We start from the raw sequence: 25428 nt of genomic DNA, 5'->3' as shown, positions 1-25428 counted from the left end.
CTGGGCCACCCCCCTGATAACTGGGTATCCGCTCTAGAACACGCTACTCAGACTATAGGCCTCAGGTACTATTGTATATACCTTTTATTATTTTGGGAACTATTATCTGTGCTACATTGCATTATTGTGTGGAGGTCAACAAGTTATTGAGTCTTTTAAGGCCCCCCCACCCAATCCAATATGAGCGAGACCATGACCAAACGCAAAGGAGTAGCAGGTACTTTGGATGCATTTATAGTCAGGGCAGAACCGCTTTTGACTCATGAAATTGAAATGACAGAGCGATGACTGTCACTAGATCCATCAATATTACAGAGACGCTCATCACTAGGATTCCCAAATCTGGGGGACCTATCATATCCACCATTGTCTATTACACCGCAAAATACGCCCATGACTTCTCCCGTGCCACCCTTGGACATACCCCCAATACCATCAATAACAGTGTCGAATGAGTCACATGGGCCAAGCATAGTTACAAGAACATGGGTATCTAAGCCACCAGAGGAGATCAAGGGGAGAGAACCTCCAGTTAAACGAAAGCGGGGCGCCGGCCCCCGGCCCCCAATAGAACAAGAACATAAAAGGAACCAAACCCGTAGATCAAGTAATAGCTCATGTAGTTGACTCAGCAGCAGTTCCACTGACCAACTCCGTTAGCACACAGACAGATGCAGACTTGTTTTCTTTCCATCACTAAGGCAAGAGTGCATTGGGGGCTCTACCATTATCTGTACATTGGAGTCAGCTTTGGGAACCGTGTTGGCTCATATTAAAGAACTAGTTGACAAGAACTTTGATCTTTTAAGGAAAAAGTTGGAACAGGTGAACATTGTTATGGACAAATTAAGCGGCAGTATTGTAGACTCGCACACTAATGTTGCCAAGGAGGGGGACTCTTTAGTATCAGCACAAGTAAATGTGAACTTAACTGATAATTTGTGTAGTACAAGTCGTGAAGTAAAAGATCACCGTATACCGAAACCTATACTGAAATTAAGGATTGGTGAGGGGAATACCCAGGGAATGTCTCAGGACCATAATACAAAGCGAAGGGATGTTGAATGTTTAACCCTGGGAACTACACTGAGTAACCGGAATAGTGCTACTATAGATGGCTCAAAGAAAACTCATCCAAAATCCAATACTGACGTTCTGAGTCTACCTCCAGCCACGTGTCCTTGCGTATTAATTATGGCTGGTGTCCATGCCCTTAAAGGTGACCAGGAGGAGTTCTGGGCTGATCTACATAATAAGACGGTGGATTGGTTAACAAAGTACAAAAGATTCTCCCCATCTAATATGAAAGAGATCCTTATGGTTCGTAGAGTTGGGTGGGTTGGCCAATCCCCCAGGAACATTGATGGCGACTGCGTAGTGGTAAATTTTCGCAGGCCACAGACAGTTAGTTGTTTACTAAACCTAAGTGAACAGACTTTAACTCAAACTATCAGTATTTGCGCTCTTCGGTTAGGATATTTTTATAAACCACTATCTAGGTTTGTTGTACATGACTGTGCCCCTACCCCTCTATCAAATAGGTTCCAGGCCCTTTCAGATTTAGATGCCCTGGATTGACAGTCAGTTTCAGTAGATCAAGAATTACACCCTCCTGATAACTTTCAAGTTCCCATCCCCTTCTCCGCTATCATTATACCAGATGACCGGTTAGTGCTATCTAAAACTAAGGCAGGCACAGACGCAAGTATTTTGAGTGAAAGTTCAGAAGGTTCACAGGGCATAGCCAGGCCTAAAGAGAGCTCAAATAAACCGTTGATACCCGGGCTTAGCGAACAAGTGGTTGCATCCGAATTACATCCGGTATTACATAAAAATGCAAGAGTTCCCCCCGAACTGGTCATAGAACCCCATGTAGTTCATGAGACCAGAACTGAGATGGCCACTGTAGTGAATTTTGGAATAAGGGGAAAATAGCAACTGGAAATACCACTTACGTTATGGAATATTGCGGGGCTGAAAAGGAACCTAAGGGATGCAGAATGGCAGGAGTATATAGAACAAAGTGATATATGCCTTTGTCAAGAGACCTGGGATCTGGAAACCCCCCACAAGGTTGGGTATAGAACATTTAGTGTTAATGCTACCCCCTCAGTTAGAGGTAGGCCCTCGGGTGGCCTTGTTATATGGGTAAAAATCACCCTTGGTATTGATATAACCCAGTTGGACTTCCCATCACAGGATATCATTGGAGAGAAGATTTGTACATGGGATAAAACTGAAATATATTTAATAAATATCTATAATAGACCAAGCCCATCCAGCAAGGAATCCTTGGTGCTAGATCAGCTTGACCAATTCTTAGGCTCGCTTTACTCGAGGGCAATGGTAATTGTGGGGGGTGTTCTAAATTGTAAATTTGAGCCAGTGGTGGGTCTCAAAAAAATCTTAGAAGATGAAGATATTGCAAATAATATCCCCCCCTTAGAAAGCAATCCGACAGTACCCTGTTCAGTTGCAGTTGCCTAAATTATGAGACTGTAATGGTCGATTACCCTCAGATAGTCCAAATGTCGCCACATTTAACAGGGGTAATTGTAAGAGCAGCATTGACTACATTTTAACATCCCATTGGGTTTTGGCCAAATGTACAAGATTTAGTAGGGGATGCCAGAATCGATAGTGATCATTACCCTCTACACCCGACACTAGCAGCATATCTATTTAAAATAACTCCGGGGAGCAAGGAAGATATTAATATTATCCTGAATGAACCACTAGTAAGCAACAACCGTAGAGCCTTAAAATGGCCTCATATAGTGGGGAATAATGAGGCTATGACACAAATTTACGACACCTTTACAGACGTCATTGCTACACACATTGATTTGCCTGCTGCAGAGTTCCCAATGTTGATTGTACACCAGGAATTGGTGAAAGCACTAAAACCTATTTTGAGCAGAATCCCCAAAGAGAGCGGAGGGAAAACCGTAACAAGTAGCTTAGTAAATCCCTGGTACAATAAGGAGTGCCATGAGGCAAAAAAAGAACTTGTATTGGCAACAAAAAATAACGATGTCACGGCCCTAAGAGAGAAAAGGACTAAATACAAGAGACTACTGGTAAAAACTAAGAAAAACTGGGATGACAACATCTGGTTGGAATTAATTAGTGCAGCAAAAATTAGAGATCACGCTGGTTTCTGGCGATTGATCGCAAAAGGAAACAAAACAGGAAGATGTAGTAAAGACCTTTTTTTAGATGCTAACACATGGGTCAATCACTTTTCCCGTCTTTATTCTGCATCTACAATTGAAACAGCACATAACCAGTAAGACTGTCTATCCGTCCCTAGTGCAGCTCAGCTGCACTTTAGTTTGGAAGGTACACTGGCAGCAATGAATGCAGTAAAACCGGGGAAAGCGCCAGGCCCCGACAAAATACCAGGAGATTTACTGAGGCATGATAAAAAAGTTTGGGGTCCTTACATTAACTTTCTTTGTAATACAATAGCAGCGGGTGCACCGATCCCTGAATCATGGAAAGGGGCAGATATCACTACTATTTTCAAAAAAGGTAATCGACATGATCCTTCAAATTATCGACCGATCAGTCTAATTGACATTTTACAAAAAGTTTTTGCTAGGCAAATTTTAATGACTGGATTGAGGATAACTGCATTATCTCAAAATTTCAAGCTGGATTTAGAACCAGAACCAGTACAATCGACCAGGTTTTTAGATTTCTTTGCATGAGCTGGAAATCTACAATTTTAAAAAAAGGCCACCTGTATATTGCCTTTGTCGACCTAAAGGCCCCATGTGACCTCATCCCCCGAAACTTACTATGGAAATCACTAAAAGACCAAGGGGTACCAGATGAACACCTTGCGCAAATAATAAGGTTGCACGAGGACAACTATGCAAAAGTTAGATGGGGTCCGAGGGGCGAACTCACTGAGAAAATTCCAGTAAAAAGAGGTGTAAGGCAAGGATGTGTGCTGGCTCCCACCCTATTTTCATTGTATGTAAATGATATTCCAGAGTATTTAATGGGTTGTGCACATGACTCGCCAAAGTTAGGAGGGCCAGTACCAGCACTCTTATTCGCAGATGATACAATTTTAATATCTCAAACTCCGAAAGGTTTACAATGTTTATTAGACATCTTTGGTGCATACTGCGATATTAAGGGCCTAGAAATAAATTCCAGCAAAACCAAATATATGGCAAGCAATCTACATAGATCTTTTAAAAAGAATTTAATGGTTAAAAATCAAAAGTTAGAATATGTGCACAGTTTTAATTATTTAGATATAACCTTAGATACTAAAATGATCTGGAAACCGTAATTGGAAAAAAGTAAGACTGTCTTGCTCCAAAACTCCCTACCGATAGTAAAAAAAAAATAAAAACATGGGAGTAGTACTTTTAGAGCTGTGTCCCCCGCCCTTGAGGTCTACAAGTATAAGGTACAATCCGCAACCCTTTACGGGGCAGAATTATGGGGACCCTCATGTAAGAACACTTTTGTGGTAGGGGAAAATACGTTTTTTAGAAAGTTATTATGCCTTCCAGTGCGTACACCTTTAATCCCTATTGTTATGGATCTAAATATTAAGCGTATATAGACCATTAAGCCATACTGAGACCACTACTTTTTTGGGTGCGACTATGGTCCACAATAGAACTTGCCCACTATAAAGAAGGCCTAAAATAAATGTTAAAGTTTGATCACAGTATGAGCCTTCAGTGGATTAAGCATGTTTTTCATTGGTTTGATAAATTAGGGCTGAAGCACTTCTGGGAAGAACCATCACATTTGACATTGGCTTCTAAGAAACTACTAAAATCCACCTTTTGGACATACATCCAAATTAGTGTGTCTCACAATTCTGCCACTGGCACACTGACAACTCAATTCTTATTAATGAAGCCCATAGCAAACTTTGAGCAATTTCTGGACGATGTGCAGCCACAGTTAGCAAAATCACTATACATGAAATTTCGATATGGCGTTCTACAAACCAACTCGAACACATCGAAATGGGTCAGTAAACAAGGGGAGAAGAATAGTAAGCACAGCATATTATGCCAATCAGATACTTCAGAAGATGACCTACATATATGGTTTTTTTGCCTTGTTTACACCAACAAAAAATTGTTTTTAGTGTTAGTAGGTATCTGTTCAATGTTGGCAGAATAAGAACAAAAGGAGGCTTGAAGTTTTAAATGATTCATGCATATGTGTACTTGGATTTATGCTTTTAAATAGTACCGCACTTACACATTAAAAAATAATGACAGACTGCAAGGAATATATTTTGTTAGTCATTTTATTGCACTTTAAGCATTTGAACTTTTTTGATGAAATATCAACCTGGAAGTTGTACCTAAGGAATGTATATACAGTAAATCAGTCTTGGCACCTTAAAAGCACTTGCACTTTGTTAGAACAGATTCTTTCTGGGAAATTGTAGTTTTAAGATGTTTAGATAGTTAGCCATAGTGCTTGGCTATTATAAGGTTAATTGATTTATGCACTCCTCAAATGTTTTTAGAACTCAACTATGCCTAGCTTTTTAATGTATTTATTTATATTTATACATTTTAAATTGGTATATAGATAGTTTTTTCTTATAATGAACTTTTACTCCTTTTGAAAATGGTCTAAAGTGGATTCTTTTGGCTTGAATGTATTTAAATGTACTCTTTTAATATGAAATATGATTAATCATTGTGTATCTTTTATGGTTTAAATCAAAACCGCAATATTGAATTGAATGAGATACTTAATGAACCAAGCCCTGAGCTTTCAGATTTTAGACCCTCATCTTAGATTTGCTGGTTATGGAGTGTTGCGATGAAATTATATAATATTACTAGACGTTTTTACTGCTCTGCTGTATTTAATTTCAAACGTTTATAACAGGCTTAAAGCATAGATGACAATGGAACAGGTATGCGTCAATCTAAGAGATAGACATAAAATTATATATGTTGTTGTGAGACGTAAAGAATCTAGATAGAAAGAATGGAACATATAGCAATAGATGGATCCGCTTACTATAATGACACATGTATCAGGCACATAATTGTTTCCAAGCAGCAAACTAAAGGACCATTTTACGGCTACCAAGGAAAGAAGTAGAGAAAAGCAACAACATTACAGGAGATAAAAAGAAATATGTGAGATGATATAGAGATAAGACGTAGGGATCTGGACCAAACAAATGGTGTACAGGTCAAGGGAGAGATGTTATTACAGTCTCTACGACGAGCATCTGTTTCAGGGTGTTGGGCTATGAAGTATTATGGTGGTTTGTGGTTTTTGTAGGTATATGTCCAGGGAGTTCCAGAGTTTCCTTGAAGAAGAGAGATTGTGAGGTTTCTGAAAGCTTGTATTGTCTGCACTACTAATGATGCAGAGCTGAGTCCACTATATATGGAAGGACATTTTAGCAGCAGTTTTCCATTCAGACAGAATTCGTTTTGTACCCAAGGTAAGCATGAGATTAATAATGAGGGGGTCGTTTGCGGGTAAGGAAGAAATGTCTATATAAGCTAAAATGCCTAGCGAGGCTGTTGTAACTTCGATGCTTAATTACGTGTTGAAGATATTCCCGGTCTGGTTTTGTATTTGGGTTCCAAAGAGGGTGTACATGCATGCAATTAAATCTCATGTGTGTTGTGTCTCCTGGGGCTATCTTACAAATCGAACACAGTTGTGAGTCTATTAGACCTAGTTTGTTGAGTTTCCTGGGGGTCCACAGAGCGTTGTGCTGTATCCAGTATCTGCATTTTGTGATTGCAGCTGTGATCTTGCATTTGAAAGTAGAGGACCATATTTTTATCCCATGTTTTACTGGGGGCAGTGAGGCCTGAAGTGGTGTGCTTAATGTTTCATATAGAAATGGTTTTACAAGTAAGGTGTAGTGTTGAGGGTGACATAAGCGAGTATATATTTGAAGCTGCATGGCCCGAGCTTGTAGGCGTATCTAACAATATTGGAAGATCTGGTATATGGACTGGCCCTAGTTTACTTAGCGCAACCTCAATATTTAGGAAATTGGAAAGATTGTAGGATTGCTATAATAATACAAAGGATGTTGGATTGTCATTGGATCTCAAGTCTTTAATTTGGTTTATGCCTTTATATGCCCAATTTTCTCCTCACAAATAGTATTTTTGTCAATCTTTATATGTTTGTTGTGCCATAAGGAAGCCAGGGTAGATTTAGGCATTGAAGTTGAAACCTTTTGTCTATTTTGCATAAGGCTTCTAGTGTACTATTAATAATAGTGTAAGAATGCTAAATTTTCAGAAGAGATTAACGTTTAGAGGCGTGCTTGTAGGTGTAGAGGATGCGGGAGTTCCGACCCAATAGGCAGCCTGCTGTATTTAAACATTAATTACTGTAACTCCTTGTGCAAATGACAACAGTAGCTGAATTCTGATCTAAAACTTTCTTCATTTATGCCGTATACTCCGTGTATTCCCGTCACTGGCATTGCTGCACTCGTTACAGCAATGTCTAAATTAGGCAAGTGCTGTTCAATGTGAAATTCAGCCTGTGCCTTTCTCAAGGACTGGAAATACAGGGAGACCCTTTGTTGTCTCTTCCAAGGTTTGATATATGATCCCCAACTTGATTGTAGGTTTGTGAATCAGTATACCTCAAATGCCCCTCACTGCTCCAGAATGGGTGGGCTACAGTGAATCCTGGGAAGGGCCTGCAGTTGGGACTTTCAAGGTGGGATTCCAGGCATTCCGTTTCAAATGGGGCTGAGAAGAATATTGGTGGATTCCACCATTTCTTCTTTCAAGCAGAACTAGATCCATGGTTTTTCTCCTTCCTAATCATAAAAGTACACACGTGGTGGCATTTTGTGTTGAATTTGGTCTTTTCAAAGTAATAGCTAATGGGCCAAGATAGTCTTAGCAGCACTCCCACCCAGTGGAAGGTGCCCTATTAACAGTCCCCACATGCTGCCGGCAGGAACCTGCAGGTGGAAAAATCATGGATTTATCACCAGTCCAATGAGATGGACTCATTCACAAGGGCATCCAGATTCCTGAATCCCTCATCCTGGTTGTAGAAGGCAATCCTCTCCAGTTATTCAGGATTCAAATAAGCTGGCTGTACTGAATCCAGGTGTCAATAGCTGGTAGACGAGGAAGAAGGTGAGCTGGTAATACATATGCCTTTCCCAGATGCACCATCAACTAGAGAACATCAGCGTTTGTGCACAAGGAACTCCCAAATGAGTGAATCTAGCTAAAGATGAAGATATGATGGAAATGATTTGAGGTAAATAGATGATCCCCGTTGGATCCCACCATGGAGCTGGCAAAGGTGGCAGCCGAGCACCGGAACAATAATGTTCTGACTTCCTTTGGTATCATAGTAAGCCATCCAAGCTTTCTTTTCAAACATTGCATCTTTACGTAGATATAATAAAAAATGTTCAAAGTCTTCTGTCCAGGATACTGTGATATGGTACAGCTCAAATGTTAGCACTGTATCTACAGTGCGATAAGCTGCATAGGCAGCTGAACTCAAGAGAGACATGTCTCTCAACAGAGATCTTGGTTCTTCACTGTGACGTGGTCAGACCAATCACAAGGGAAAACCATCTATGGGATATACTGTTTTTACATCGTCACGGTATTTCTCCATAAAGTCTTACGTCTGGCTCCTGAGCTTTACTGATTGGGCTGGGGAATAAACCTGCAACTTAAGTTAATCATAGGTCTCTCCCTTTCTGTCGTATTTTCTATGAACATTTCCTCCTACTGCAAAAGATTTGCCCAAGGAAAAACCCTGTCCAACTTGGAATCCAGACTGAGCTGCAAACATCATTTGCACTTAATCTAAGATTTAACACGGGACTCGGAGTAAGCCCACAAAACTGTCTGTACTCTGCAGTAGACCGAGTCTGATGCAGTTAAAGTACATCAAGGCCATAAAGAGCTTAGCACAAGGCTTGTGTGTAGTAATTTACTTATGGATGAATTGCTGATCAATACTGTTTCAGTGTCGCTGGGGAGCAATTGTGTGTATGAATTCAAGGTAAGGTGAAGAAGCTTACACATATCCAGGCGAGTTGGTGGCATGATATGTAGCCTGAGTAAAGGATGATGGACCCAGGAGCAATTTACACAAACTGCAGTATGATTGGTGGGGGAAGGTAAGATACACAATAGGAAAGTTTTGAGATATAATTGATTTATTCATTGTCAGGATTTATACCATATGGACTAATGGCTGCTAATGAAAGAGACAAATGTGAAAGAAGGGAACAGAAAAAGAAAAATTTCATACTTGGGATAAGCCACTGTAGTATTTATAAGAGTATTTATGGAGTTAAAATGTCTTTTATTGTTTACAATATCTCTGTGTTTCTTACAGTAACAGAAAGAGAATGTCCGTAATTGTTCGAACTCCAGCGGGAAATTTGCGGCTGTACTGCAAAGGGGCCGTAAGTGTTACTTTTTTGATAGCTTAAGTGTTTATACAGTACACAAAAAAAGATTTGTGATCAATTTGTGTCCTAATTCTTTGTCTTCCGACACACAGAAAAGAAATACTTTTCGAAAAGCTTTTTTGAGGTAGAGCGTATTGACCTCTTTGTAGTTGTTGTTAAAATACTTCATAGCTCTATGTCCCAGCCCAACTTGTTTGAATGATGAGATGTCGCCCATGCCTAGAAGGGCACCATAGCAAAGCACAAGAAGAAAGCCTTCTCATGTGCTTGAGATACTCCGCTCTAACTTACCAGCCAGAGATTCCACAGACAATGTGACTAACAGTACCAGGGTCCACTTTAGCAGATGGCTTTGCTGCATGTTGATTTGTTATGTTGCAGTCCTCTTGCTGTTAGTCTCAATGTGTGTGTCTGAGCATTGGACCTTGCCATTAGTTAGGTTAACTTCTGCTTCAAGGGTCTACAACTCAGTGGTGCACAAGACAGCACTGTTAACCTCTAGATCATTTGAATCATATACTAGGACAGACTCCAAGTCGAAGCGCTACCTTTGGCTGCTGGTGAGCTATGATAGCTCCCAAGCTATCCGTTGTAGACTACTGGTCTACAGAAATACCGTCTGATATAAATATCTTGACCTAATATTGTTGACCAAAATTTCATCTAATTTGATGTGTATTTCTGTTAATATCTTCAATGCTACAATATTTTTGTAAAGGATATTTAGGATACAATATGTATGTCAGACGTTAATCTGACAACCATATTCTGGTTCCATACCATTTGTCCTACCTGCCAACTTTACTTCCCGGGCGTCCTTCTTTAGTATAGGTCCTTGATTTTAATAAATTCCAATTGTGTTCCTCACATGTTGTGCAAGACAATCCTCACTGGTAGTGCCTTCTTGACATCGTGGACCAATTTGCAATCTATAATTTGTTTTCAGAAAGGACCTTGAAGAATTGCTAGCTTAAGTCATCTGTGGCATGAGAAATTAAGAGTTTTGGGGCTTTTTGAATGTATAAGTGAGGTTTATCAACGAAATATTCTTCAAACTGCGTTTTGGTAATAGACTGTCCCACGACGAAAAGCCTCTGTGTCATCTCGATTACTATATTTCTATATACCAGGCAGGGACTCCTGCTGTATAGGAGTGACTCGTTCATGCGATATTTCCACCAGGAGTGACACCTGGTACCTAACCCTTTAATTCTGCAATAGGGGGTTATCATGAACTCACAGCAGGCTTCTTCTGAATACTGCTTCAGCTCAAAAAGTGATCTCAGTGCAGGTGCGTTTTGAGGTTTAGGTTGAATTCACTGCTGGTATTGTCTCATAGCACCCTCGCTTCTGTGCCTGCATGAGTGCCCAAGATGTTTTGTCAAGCACATCTTTGGACATTGGAACAAGCACTGCTATGTGCCCGATTTACTTATGTATTCAGACCATGGGTACTCACAAACATTTTCCCAGAGGCCACAAAGTATGGTGTGTGGTATGCTCTATTGCCGTAGTGATGCCATCATTGCAGGAGAGGGGCGTTGTGAGGGCAGGGAGGTAAAACAAAGGGGGGAAGCAAAGAATCTACATGTTGTGGTCAGTGAGTCATGGAGTTATTTTGAGGGTTCTATTCCATCTTGCTTTCAAAATTAAGCCCCTAATCTTAAAAAGAGTCATAGAACTGACAATACTTTCTTATGCTGTTACTGAATCTCTATTCCTCTACCACATCTTTGGATAAGCTTTTTCTATTTGCTACCACTACCTGGGAGTGTCAACTGTAAAAAGGAAGTAACTTGATTATTGAATTAGAATGAATAGACTTGCACAATGTGAAACCAGAAACCTACAATCAATCCTTCCTTCCCCACGCGGCCAAATTGTGTGATGCTAGTCAACTTTTTATTTTGAGATGCCTCCTTTTTGTATATTATCACATCTTAGAGCACCTGGAAATACATGAGTTCAGAATATGCACTGTACAAAACATTTCCTCGTGCTTGATGTAATAAACTAAAATGCTGTCCATGTAAAATAACACCCCAGGCCACCCAGAGGGGTCCACATGGCAAATGATTTGCCTCTTCATTCACTATTGGCATTGTTGTCAGGGTGAGGATCTACATTATTTTTTTTTAATCTATCACTTACAAAAAATAGTTCTCAATGCACTGATAAAATCTGGTGTACTAAAGTGAAACGCTTCTGCATGTTGATGAAATACACTTTTTTAAAATTTTGAGGAGGCAAACATTTGTTGCCAGATGTCTTAAAATTGAATGTGTTCTTAAAGTTAATTGGCATTGGAATGCTAAATTACTTGTTTTTATTTTCTCCAGTTAGCTTGTAAATAAACACTTGCCCGTTTTTCTGAACATCTTTATGAATGCTTGTGCTCTCTTAAGTAAACACGAGCCTGGTGCATTCGTTTAGCAGGGGGCCGCATATGATGGTCAGAAGGGCCACAAGTGGCCCCTGGGTCATTCTTTGAGCCGTAGTTTGAGCTCATGGCAGGGATGTGAGAAATCTGGGACCTACCATAGTGCCTGCGAGTTGTCCATGTACTCTGTACTCTTTTGGCTGCAATTAATTGACTCCGCTCCTCTCAGCCTGCAAGATCGCTCTGCACAGACATAGAAAGCAAAGTCTGCCTGGCCCACATTGGCCTGTGGAGTCGCAACATCTGCGGACTCTGTGCTTAATTTGAGCCATTGGTTTCCGGTGCTCAGCACTCGCACTTAATCATCAACACCGGTGCTTTTCATGAGCACCAGTTAAGGACACATTTTTTTATGGTAGGCATGGGGAGATTACGTGATTTGCCCAAAATCACAGGATGTTGAGCCGACGCCAGACTCAAAACTGGTTCCTTATCGTCGAAGTCAGCAGCTCTGGCCCATACGCCACATCCTCTCCTCACTTTCATGGTTAGTGGTAGGTTCTGTTTTAGGCGGCACTAACAGGAGAAATGGGCTGGTGCAAGCTTTTTCCTGACAAGAGCCCTGGCACTTTTATTTCACAAATGAACCACTGTGCTGACCTCATCAGGGTCTTTCTATAACAGAAAGGTCGGTTATGGAGTTTGGGAGGATTTCCACACCATGGATGGGGAAGACTCTGTGTAATGCTTGCTGCTCATTGTGCACGAAACGCACGCCCTGCCTCAGTGATTAACTGGAGTGATGTAAATCACCTCCAGAGGACAAAGACTACAAAACTAAAGCCAAGAAATGAAGGTCTTTGTCTCCTTCTGTACCTGCCAGTGAGCCTGAGAAGGACACCTGAGCCGCTGCAAAAGAATTATTTGCCCAAGGCAGACCCATACTGAGCATCCCACTGAACCCTAAATCCCATTAAACACATCACCGATCCACAGGCATAGTCCCATTGCTGCTCAACAAACACACACTGTGCTCCAAACCACCATACTCACATACAATGTGCATGCCAGCTAACCTAGATGGGGCACAGGTGATGTTGTGAAATCCCTGATACACCAAATGAAAACCATGCATAGTAAAAATACCAGAAGAACAACCATTACATTGCTGATAATCCAGTATAATTTGTTTTTTTTTAAAACAGTAAGCTGCCTCTGGTCTACAATCTGCGATGTATTTCTCGAGATCATAGTTTGAAAAATCTCGGTCTTGAACAGCACTGAAGGCCATTCTAATTTTAGAGTGTGCCCTAGAATAATCACTCCAACATGATAGATATTACATAAATTAAATATCACACGAATGTAATACATGGCATAAGAGTACAGAACAATATATACATTTTATAATATAAAATCATGGTAATAGTAATGCATGACAAATAAAGCAAATTTCACATAAAAAAATTAAAATGAGTGTGGAAAAATGGAAGTTGATAGAAATTCTAACACAATTGTTCATTTTGAAAAATCAGTACATATTTTTAAACACATACTATAGTTGCAATAAAGTAGTATCTGTAGTATTGTCATTGATGTATGGTAAGGAAACACAAATATTTATGTAAAATAGTTGAATAGCAAAACATTTTGTTAATTTGCACATACCAGTCAGTCACACTTTTTTCAACTTTGAAAATGTAGGAGGAGGAAGACCAGAAAATCCATACATGATTAGGGATAAGAACACAAATTAAGCTCATACTGGAATGGAGTTCGTGCTGCTTTCTGTTCACTTATTTGTGAAGTGGTTCCCACGCTCCACGCTTCACTGGGAGTCAAGGCCTAAGTTAAGAAACAAATTCACTGTACCTTGATGCCACATTCAGGGCTGCTGAAAGATAATGTTGAGGTAAAGCTAAGCACAGATGGTTAAATCCATGGCGTTAGATAACATTCACTACTTAAATGTGCTTGTGGACTGCATACTGTATGATGCAACCCTTGTTAAGTTATTGATTTTTTTGTATTGTAGAATATCTGTGTCTTAGTCTGACATGTTTTACATATGCACACTTATCGTTGAGCCCACAACAAGCACACAGCCAAAATAATACGCCATTTTGAATGGCAGCCTTCTAGGAATTGTCCTTCCTTATCACCCTCAAGAATGCCTGGGAGGCGTCTTCCTTGTTGAACATGAACCACTTCAGATATAAGAAAACCTTTGATTTAAAGGGAAAACTGAGCCCACTGAGGTTTAGTTCTGACTCTTCACTCATGATATCTTCAAGCGCCCTACTTTATTATCCAATTTTGGAACAGCTCCTCCTTACACAATCTAATTTTATTTTATTTTAATTTTAGAAAGTGGGCAAATACCCGAGGCCGTGCTGGCGCTGAAGGAAAGAGAGAGGGGGTGGCACCACAAAGCCTACAGCTGTAATTTGTGAGTTTTCAGTAGTTTGTGAAAGGTCAAAACATTGGGTTCAGAATAAATAGCTAGTAGGAGGCTGTTCCAGGCCTGTGCCGCGATCACAGGAAAGGCACGGCTACCTGATCGCATTCCTTGAAACCTAGGTGTAATAAGAAGGTGAGGGGGAGCTGCAGTCGTCTTGTGGGAGAGTAACAGGTGAACAGGGAAGTCCTGCAGCTGTTAGGCGCAGAGCTATGGCAGAAACAAAGCGCCTTGAAAATGCAATGCTTCCGGACCAGGAGCCAGTGAGGGTTAGTAAGATGGAAAGTGATACTGGCAAATCTAGGGAGGACTAAAATGAGTCTGGCTACTGCCGTGTGAATCATTTGCAATCTTTGAAAAAGATCTGTAGAAAGTCCAGCAAACAATGAGTTGCAGTAATTGATTCTGCTAATAAGGAAGGCCTTGAGCAGGATTTTCGTAGAGGAACTCGGCACAGATGGCCTCATTTTCCAGAGGACCTCTATTATGCAAAAGCAAGTAGTTTTGTGTGCCTCAAAAGATTTCATGCCTTGGAAGTGGGTGTGGGATAAGCGCATAAGGATTAAGGAAACGCATTATAGGAACAGATGGAAGGGTTTCCAAACACATGGACCTCAGTCTTATCAGTGTTAACTCTCAGCAAGTTGGCATTCGTCCAGCCAGCAACAGCTTCCAGGCACTGTTTAAAGTGATTTTGGATGAGGTCTAGCCCACTCTTCAAGTTCAGGAAGATCTGAGTGTCATCCAACTAGGGCTAAAGTTAAAATCCAAAATAAGTGGTAAGTTTGGCCAAAGGCCCCACATACAGGTTGAAAAGTGTAGGGCTTAAAGAGGCGCCCTGTGGCACCCTACAGCTCATATTATTAAAGGTGGCCCGATAGGGTGGCATATGAACTGCTTGCATCCTTGAGCTCAAAAAGGATTTGAACCACCCAAGTACATTCTCCTGAAGACCAGCAACAGTAAATCTTTCTAGATGGATGTCGTGTGAAATTGTGTCAAAGGCCGCTGCCAAGAGGTCCAGAAGAATGAGAGACCCCCAAATCAAGGATCATGAGGATGTAATTGCTGGTGCCGTTAACATGGTTCCAGTATTGAGGTAAAGGTGAAAACTTGATTGATAGGTATTGAGGAAAGCACGCTCTCCAAATAACATGACGGTTGTGTGTTAACAAAGCTCTCCATAATTTTAGGGAACACCGGAAGAAGGGAAATAGGGTGATAATTGACAAGAGCCAATGTGTCTTAGGAGGGTTTCTTAAAGAGCGAAAGGACAAGTGCTGTTTTGCAGGAAACAGAACCCTTGCCAGAAGGCAATGAGGTATTACAAATGGACATTATGAGTGATGCTACTGCAGGAGCAATGGTTTTTAAAAATCTTACAGGACAGGAATCCAGAGGGGAACCGGAACAGAGTTACGAAGGAAAAGAATAACTTTGTTTTACAGGTGTAAACTCTGACCGTGATGACAGTGACATTCGGTGGAGGGCAGCAGGAGATAATATGACAAAATGTACCTGGTTAGATAGGGGTAAAAGGAAGTCAGCAGGTGTTGTATCTTGTCATGAAAGCAGTCTGCGAGGCAGGATCATTATTTTTGTGCGGGAATGATGGAGGGGATAATAACATCAGGATCTGCTAAAGAATTCTAGATTGCAAACATCTCTTTAGTACAGTTTTTGGAAGCAAGAATGCAATTGTGATAGTATCCTGTCCGTGCATTTCATAAAACGGTTTTGTCAGTCTTAAGTTCTTGGTTATAGATGCAATATTGTAGGAAAGCCCCCAGGACTGTTCTATTTTTTACATTTCCTTTTTTCCAGTGTCACATCACTAGCTGTACCATAGGAGGGATGCTGTGACACGGTGGGCGACAAGAACGCAGTTATTGAAATTATACATAAACATCAGTGTCATCATACAGGCCAGACAATGTATGTTCCAAAAGAGTAGCTAATTTTGAACTGTCCAAATGGACCAAGGGCGATATGAAACTTTGGAAACAAGATTTGCCTTTAATTGTTCAACATTTCTGATAGATGAAAAAGGAGGGCTTTGTGGTCGATCCATGTCAGTTCTACTAATGAAACGATATCAACTAAATTACGACTGGTGTAGATGTGGTCGAGTGTATAGCCGACTGAGTGAGTAGATCCCTGTACTTGTGAACAGATATTTGACAACTCAGTAGTAGCCTTGTCCAACACATTAGCATCTTGAAGATTGAAATCTCCGAGCAGGGTAAGGTTGTTGTTAGCCTGGGGTATAAACTCTGGTAGGGATAAGCTGAAAATCATCACAGGACTCGGGCGTCTGTACAGAAGTAAACTTTCAATAGAGTGATTGAGATTCAAACTGATGGTAAGAAACAGATGGCCAGTGTCGAAAAGCTTGTTGATGGACCACAAGGGAAATTGAAACATCTGTTTTATGAATGACTAAAATAGCTCCTCCAGGACGAGTTGTCTGGTTTGCCAATTTAGAATAGCAACCAGGAGGCCTGTGCAAGGTCGGAGGCAGAATCCACCTTACGCCAAGTTTCCTTGATGAAGGGAGTGTCTAAGGCTTCTCTTCTGAACTGCATGTTCTACCACAGAGTGGACATTAAGAAGAACACCGTGTTCTCGCTGGCAGCGTATACAAGCGAATACGAGGGTTTCTGAGTAATGTGAACAGAGAGGACAGGAGGGTCTGTGAAGTTGGGTTTAAAAAGTCGATAGAGTTAGGTAATGACTTTAGGCAAACTGGCTCAATTTTACTAAGGGGAGATAAAATAAAATCTCTACGTACCTTCTCATGGAGATGGACTTTAATCTAGACAGTATTGTGGGCACGGATGGCGCAGTTGGGCTTGCCTTTAGCGTGCCTTTGGCATACCAATGGCGTGTCCTCATGGCAGCTATCCCTCAATAGGGTGGGGACAGTCTGCACTTCACAGACCTGAAAATCACAGGCGCGCACACTCACAAAAATGGTGCCTCCGTGTGACACAGGCGAAAGAGTGGAAAATGACCGTATGAAACTTATCTCTCTCTGCAAAAGAAGACTGGAGAGCCAGCAAAACGATGAAAAGAAAACAGATAAACTGGTTAGGAAAGGGCAGGGGCACAGGGAAATCTCACACACATAATGAAGGAACAGCTAAAAATATAAAAGCGGTCTGCAAACTATTGTTGCAAGCACCTCTTGTACGCATAGTACAAAGTACTACAAGTATAAAGTACCTCATTCTGTTCAGCATTGGATAACATGCACTCATATCCCCAGGGTACCTTCAACATAACAATCCTCATTCTACACCTCTGTCGTAATTGCCCTATGGGCCTTGCTGTTTTATAATCTAGGTAACAAACCACATGATGTTGAGAAGAATGCTGCCTGGCACTCCTCTTCTCTTGTTCCATGAAGGATTGCTCAGAGGATCAATAGTAATATTTGAAGCTTTCTCAAGGCATATCCTATGCATAGATCACTGTTAGAATGGCATCTCAGGCAGTAGTGCTGGACATTGTTGTGTCATTCACCAATCTCCGTTCATTTTGTGTCCCAGTGACCTGATGTAGTGTTTGTTATCCACCACTACACTTTTATATGACTTGCCTAGAACTTGTGTGGTATTTGGACTCCAGTTATTTTGCAGCCTCTTAACCTAAGGGTTTATCTGTACTATATAGGCTGTTGTACAGTATTTAATATTAGTAATCTCATTTCTAAAACTCTTCAAATCTCTAAAGAGAAGACTTCAAGGAGACAACCTATTCATTTATCTCCATACATTTACGTCACTCTTTATGGTCTAATGTTAGAGCGTCTATCGAAGCTTCCAGAGTAGCCACTCAATTACTGTACTCCTTTTGCAAGTAAAGTTCTTTCAGTGGGACATCTTAATGGTTTAAGCGTGTTGTCTAAGTCCATTCCCTTTACATTTCTTCCTCAAGTAGAGTAATAGCTATGAAATACTCTGCCCTCTTCCCACATCCTTTCTAGATTACAATTTTCCATGACATTCAGGCTAGCAATGGCTTTTTTAGAAAGGTCCATGATTTGGGTTTCCTGGTGGAGAAGATATTCTGGGTTTCCATATGAATTCAGGTTATGGAAAGGAAGAGTACTCACTGTTTGCAGTACTAAGAATTGGAGAGTTAAGTTTGTATTCACCTGTTTCTGCCCTGCATCAAATCATCCTTCAGAGATCGTCCATGCCCCAGACTTGCGTTACTTTCATCCATACTGGAATTGTAAAGAAGGCGAGGCGGCTACACGGTCCTCTGTCAGCGGCAACCCCACTTTCCATAGGTTTTGTTTCCCTCCAAACTTTCATCTGTTGCTGCAGTTCCTCCTCCCAGCATGCCCACTGTCCCCAAATCTATTGCTGTACCTCTGCATTAACTAACGGAGATATGTCATGTGCTGTCTTACTGCCTTTAACTAATAACCTAAGAGGAAAGTGAGTCTTTAAGCATTACTTAATCATAACTCCAGCCTTCCAATATTCCTACTCTGTAAGCCATGGAATGGGGTTTTCCAGGAGCTCATCACAGGCCACTACCTTTGTGCTAAATGAGACAATTCTCATGAACCAGGTCTTGAATCATAGAATACTTAGAGTATCTTTGCAATACCCCACAAATCCTGAGTCTGGCATAAGTAAGGAATAAGGGGTTTATGCCTGAATCAGAATCCCAACCTCTTGTAATTACTGAACTTGTGTAAATTTGCCAGAACCATTTCCTCCCCTTAAAACCTGACAGAATTTGTGTAGGCTAATATGCATCCTCTAATTTTACACAGCTCAAAATAGGTGAAAATATGAAGTATTACCACATTATCCCCCAGTCTGAGCTGTGAAAATTGGAGTGACGTAGTAATACCGCACGTGGTACATACTGCACTCCGATGTATTGGTATTTACTGGTTGCAGTATGACAGTGTGGAGAATTGGGCATTTTGTATTGAGACATTTTAGTTTTAGACTGAGCTGTATCGGAGTTTGTTCCTGAAGATCCTTTACACGTAAAGGATATTATAATCAGGCCTGGGTGTTGGTGGTGATCACCTTAATTCTAGATGTCCCAAATTGTTTTTAATCAAGTAGGTCTTCAGTTCAAGAGGTGTTGTTTTGTCATGAAATTCTATTTTCTGTTTTCAGGATAACGTGATATTCGAGAGACTCTCCAAGGACTCTCAGTACATGGCTCCAACCCTAAGCCATCTTGAACAATTTGCCACTGAAGGTACGTCACAATTTTTGATCTCGAAGTGTTTGTCAAAATGTGGGTTATTTAGAAAAAATATTTTGTTTAAATGATGTACATTGCTCAGTTTTGGCTTAAATCGTTTAAGATAACCTGCAAGTTCAGGCAAAACATCTCTTATCTACCAACTAGTAATGTGTAGTATCATTTGAGATGAAGCATCTGTTATTAAGTGCAAGTTGTAGGGAGAAGTCTCATTGTGTGCTGCTGGGCAAGAGAATCATCATCCCTACTTGTTAAAGCGCGAAAATATCACCCCTTAAGGTTTCAAGGCACTGGGGCCGTGGGGAAGATTATGTGAGCTATTGTGCAGAGTCGCATTCATGATGAACCATAGTTGAAAACTCAGGCAAAGGAATCACTGAGCGAGAGGCAAGTATTTGTCATAACGCTTCGTGCCATCATGAAGCACTGAATGTACAGGACATCTTCTAGAACCAATCATATTTAGATAAGATATCGGCAATATCTAATATGGCTAATATAGGTTTACCATATAAAGGAAACCATTTAAGGCAATTTGCGTAAGAAGGACAGTGGCCCTAAACTCAGCATCACAGACAACTGAACTAAACAAGTTTTCCCATTAGCACCGAGAAATGGATCGACATAATCCAGGTACTAGTTTTATAGTCAATGTATTTGACTGGGCCACGTGTAACGGATGGAGGGGTGCTGTACCTACACAGTAATAATAAAGGTAGAGGAACTCAAACATGGAAACCTAAAGCAGAATACCTCATAGTATAGTCATATAGTATGACTGTTCTCAAAACATAGGGAAGGCAGAACAAAGCAATTAAAGGACTGTCGCAGCAAAGTTGTATAAATCAACATTAACATACATACCCTACCCCAGGTATCGAATATTCCAAAATGTACTAAGCAGATCAACAGAAGGGAGGCCTATTACTGTCCGTTAAATGCTAAACCCACCCGCAAAGGGAAAGGAATCCAATACAAACAAATAGATGCAAGCACAGCGCCCAGCCAGGAGGGAGGGAGGGAAGAGGACCTAAGTGTTCCAAGAGGGAGCTCTAGCAGTCTTCCAAACTGGCAAATCCTAAGCCAAAGTTATGAAAAAGAGGTCATTGTGAACAGGGAGGAGAAGGAAGTTTACCTGCCCAAGAGAGTTCTAATTGTCTCCACCCTACACCTTTGCTCACTGGTAGACCGACCAGTTCTGGTCTAGTATCACAAGTGTGACATTTGCTAGTGCCCTCATCTCTAGATGGGTGCTGTGACCATGCCAAGTTTTGTATTTTTGCATCAATCAGTTTTCATTACCTTGTCGCTTCGGTATCCAGGCTCAGAACATGCTGCTTATAAATTTTTTTAAAGCCATTATATTTTCACTGCCCCCTATCTATGTCATGGTGCAGTTGACCCCTCTGGTGAGATGCTAGTTTTACTACGAGGAGCATATGCGAACATCTCACTTCTACAACATGGATACGGGTGTGTTCCAAAAGCAACATTGGACTTGCTGCATTTGTGCCCTTCCCCGATACTATGATGTCAGGAAGCTTACACTCACACGGCATTAACAGGAAGAAGCGCTGGCACAAATATTCTCGCACTTTATCGCCATGTGATTTTAGAAGTATGAATGTGAAAAGAAATAGACTTCCCCCTATGTTCTCTAGAATTACAGAGCTATAGATATTTCCACTATTAGTGGCAGGAAGTCAACTGACCTATCCCTGCACCAAACATAATGCTCACATTTCAGACACTTGGGTGCCGATTCCGATCCTGTAAAACCCGGGTACGAATGGTCGTACGGAGCGTATTCTCCGTACGACTCGTACCCGGGAAATCCTCCTTACAAACCAGCAAGTACGATTCGTACAGAAATACCATTTCCGTACGAATCGTAAAAAACTACGTGCGACGAAAAAATACCCACAATTCCGATCCGGGACAGTGCGTACGTGACGTCCGGACGGAGTCAGGCAGCGTTCTACGGACCAGCAAGTACGATTCGTGCCTACGTCACTCCACACTGATCATTTTTTACGGCAGCCAAAAACTTCCGGGAAATTGAGGACGACGTGAAGAAGGAGCAGCGGTACGCGACGGACAGCCATGGACCCCATCCTACGTGTCATCCCGGCCCTCCTAGCCTACGACCTGGTGCACCGAAACCGCCGCGCATGCCGCAGAAGGTCAGCACAACACCCAGGGGCAAAGGGGGGGCGAGGGGCAGGAAAAATAACCTCTACCAAATTTTTTAAATACCATATACTGGCCATACATTACCTCCAGGGTCTGGTCACTTCGGGGGGCGTGTCCACCAATCCCTGCGTACGCGTACCCGTCACCACTACAATGGTGGTACAGCCTGTAACCACGCCGTCAAAGCGTGGGTACGGCCGTACCACCATTGTAGTGGTGATGTAGGGGTACGCGTGGTACGGGCCAAACCCACGCTCTGAGGGCGTGGGTACGGCCTGTACCACCATTGTAGTGGTGATGTAGGGGTACGCGTTAATAATTGATTGATTTATCATTATATTATAAATAACATATCATTTTATTTATTGTTATTGTTAATTTATTAATTAATAATTGCTAATTAATTTTTATTGATTGAAATTAATTATGTTAATTTTTATGTGTAGCGGGTTGTGGGTTTATAGGGGAATAGGGTGGGAAGTAATTTAATAATTATAAAATTAATATTTGTTAATTTTGTTATTGATAAATAATTTATTGTTAATTAATTGGTAGTTAATTTTTATTAGTTGAATAAATTATAAATGTATTAATTATAATTTTATTATTCTTTTTAATTGTCAATTAATTTATTAATTGGTAATTCATTTTTATTAATAGATTAATGGCAAATTACATTAATTGTGTTCTTTTTTTATGTGTAGTGGGTTGTGTGTTTATGGGAGAATAGGGTGGGAAGTCATTTAATTTTATTTAACTCATTTGTAATTTTATTGGTATTTATTATTAATTTCTCAGTTAATTAATTTTAATATGTTATTTATTCTACAAAAAGTATTTAATTAGCATGTTAATTTAGCCACTATGCTATCCAACACTTTCCCTACTGTTGCACTCCCTGAAGTTGAAATAGTAATTTTAAACCCTAAGCTATCCAAGACTTTCCGTACTGTTGCACTCCCTGGAGTGGGAATAGTAATTTTTACCCCTACGCTATCCAACACTTTCCCTACTGTTGCACCCACTGGAGTGGGAATAGTAATTTTTACCCCTGCACTATCCAACACTTTCCCTAATGTCTCACTCACTGGGGTGGGAATAGTAATTTTTATTCATACGCTATCCAACATTTTCCTTAGTCTTGCACTGTTTTGAGTTGGAATAGTAATTTTATTACCTCTGCTATCTAATTTTTTTATAATATTTTTATTAATGTAGTATATAATTAATATTAAAACGAGTAAAAAAAGTTTTTTAATTTGTTATATTTATTTAATTTTTATTTATATTATTGTTTAATGTGTATAGATGTATTTATAATATATATGTAAAAAAACTTGTTATTAAAATAATTATTAAAAATTATTAGTAAGTATATATATTATGTGTATGTTTAATTTATTTTGACATATATATTATTTATAATTTTTAAACATTAAAAAAATTATTAACTATGTTTATTTTAATTATATATATTTACTTTATTTTACATTATTTTTTATACTTAAACGATATTTTTAACAACGATATTTTTGGCATTGATATTTTTTTCCGATATTTTTATACTTACCATAATGTAGATAGGATGTCGATATTCCGGATCTCGATATTTCGTCTCTGTAGTCTATATTGTGTGATTCTGATGAAGAAAAATATGTCCAGTGCGAGTACGTAAACCTACACCCGCCTGCACAAATTAAGTGCTGTGTAAATAAGTTACTCTCAAGACTTTCAAATGCCTGATTCTATCCTGGTTTTGAATAAATCTTCTTTAGTCGGAAGACATTGATTCTAGCAATGAAAAGCTTAAATTGGGTCCATTTACAGAAATAACTGGGGTTTTTGGAGCTAATAGTTGTTTTTACATTTTAAAAATTGTAGCCATCTATTCATATTCTCACTATGTTGCTTAACTATTTGCACCTGATATATACATGCAGATACGGATTCTATGAAAAGGACACTTTTACCTCTTAATACAATAGCTGTGCTTTAATTTATTCGACTATCTTTGTTAGCAAATGCAAATTTATAAATGTAAAACTTTCATTGGTGTCTTCTACCGAATAAATTTGTTGTTTATACAGATTTGTTTAACTGTTTCCAAAACAACACACGTTTCATAATGTGTTACAGTTGTTGGCACGGGTCAAAAGAAAATCACAAAGTCTGGTTAACATTACCATCTTCATCTTCAAGCAAAAAATTGCATATAATGTACAGTGGTGTCTTTCCGAAAATAAACTGAGTTTTGGTTTGCACCTATGTATTGTATTGTATTGTAATTGCATTTATATAATGCTTACTACCCCTGACGAGGCGTCAAAGAGATTTTTCAGCGAGTAGCACGCTACTCCGGAACCCATAAAGAATTAGTGGTTAATTAGTATAATGAAATATGAAATTAATTTGAGCAGTGGATATGTTAGTCTGCTATTTGGATTGAGAAGGATAGTGGAGAGAGAGAAGAGGGAAATGGTTTGCATTTATATAGCGCTTGCTACCCCTGATGAGGTGTTGAAGTGCTTTTAGGCGAGTAGCACGCTGCTCAGGAACCAAAATAAATCAATGGTGAATTAGTTCAGGGAAATATGAAATTATTTTGAGCGGTGAACATATTAGTCTGTTATTTGAATTGAAAAGGATAGTGGAGGGATAGAAGAGGGAAGGGTCTAGAAAGTGTATTTTTTTTTTTACATCTAACCACACCTTTACTACTTTAACTAAATATGCCGATAATAAACGCTGCATTGGAATTTGGGTTTGGCCACCAACAGTGTCGTACCCCTGGGGACAGCCTTCTTTGGATCTCGCAATTAGGAACACACCCACATCAGTAATCTAGTGCGTATTTTGGAAACAGTGGAACCAGGGGGAATGGTTTAAAAACCTGGTCTCTGAATGGGACTAAGTTGTGTAATCTTAGACATTCTTTTTCTGTCTAGGTTATCTTTACAAGATTGGACAAATTTTGAATTAGGCTTAGAGGTTGTAGAAGTGTGTGATAATAAAACTGGATTGGAACCCAAAACATGCTCATTGGATATTAGGGGGCTCATTAGTATGGCGGGCGGAGGCATAGGGCCGGGAAATGGGACCGCCCGCTATGTATGCGGTGGTCCTGCATTACGATGCCCCCGCCATACTGGCGGGCGCATCCCGCATTCCTGACATTGCGGCGGGCAGTGCTTTCAGCAGCACCCTCTGCAATGTCAGAAATGCATGTTGTGCATTTGCATGCCACCTTGTGCATGCAAATGCAGGGGGGTACCATAGGAACTCCCCATGTGCACCCCCCACACTCCCGAACACCCTGGGGGCCCGCAACGGGCCCCCAAAGACCAAACGGCATGCCTTTCCATGGCGGAGTCTTCGCCATGGAAAGGCCAATCTCTGCCACGATAATAATATGGATGGCGGTGCCTGCAAGGCACCGCCACCATATTACTGGGCTTTTCCGCCCGGTAGGCAATCGGGCGAATTGCCTACTGGCGGAAAACCGGCGGACGGTCTTTCCGTCCGCCGGGGTCCCCCCCACCATTCTAATGTGGAGGGGGGGAAAAGAAATGCGGGCGGGAGATTTTGGCGGGTGGATCGCCACCGCCATACGCGCGGTGGCGATCCACCCGCTATAATAATGACTCCCTATGTATTTGAAGACTGAACCCAGTCTTTTAGTTCACTCATCAAAATGTAGTAGGAAAGCCAATA

At 40.5% G+C, this 25428-nt stretch overlaps 1 protein-coding gene across 3 annotated transcripts in view; it reads left to right on the top strand.

The window, feature by feature from the left end:
- The window catches only part of ATP8A2 (ATPase phospholipid transporting 8A2), a 2139258-nt gene that overhangs the window by 850763 nt on the left and 1263067 nt on the right, over positions 1-25428 (top strand). For all 3 annotated transcript variants that reach the window (XR_014967690.1, XM_085621612.1, XM_085621613.1), the window contains exons 20-21: positions 9370-9439; positions 19434-19518. Coding sequence is in view for 2 of the 3 variants with exons in the window: in XM_085621612.1 (XP_085477738.1) it covers positions 9370-9439; positions 19434-19518 (155 nt within the window). In the remaining variant the exon portion in view is untranslated. The remainder of the gene's footprint in view (positions 1-9369; positions 9440-19433; positions 19519-25428) is intronic.

The sequence above is a fragment of the Triturus cristatus genome, chromosome 8 (assembly GCF_964204655.1).
Source record: "Triturus cristatus chromosome 8, aTriCri1.1, whole genome shotgun sequence".
NCBI lineage: Eukaryota > Metazoa > Chordata > Amphibia > Caudata > Salamandridae > Triturus > Triturus cristatus.
Note: the sequence above shows the minus strand (reverse complement) of the source record. Positions and strands in the feature narration are given on the sequence as shown.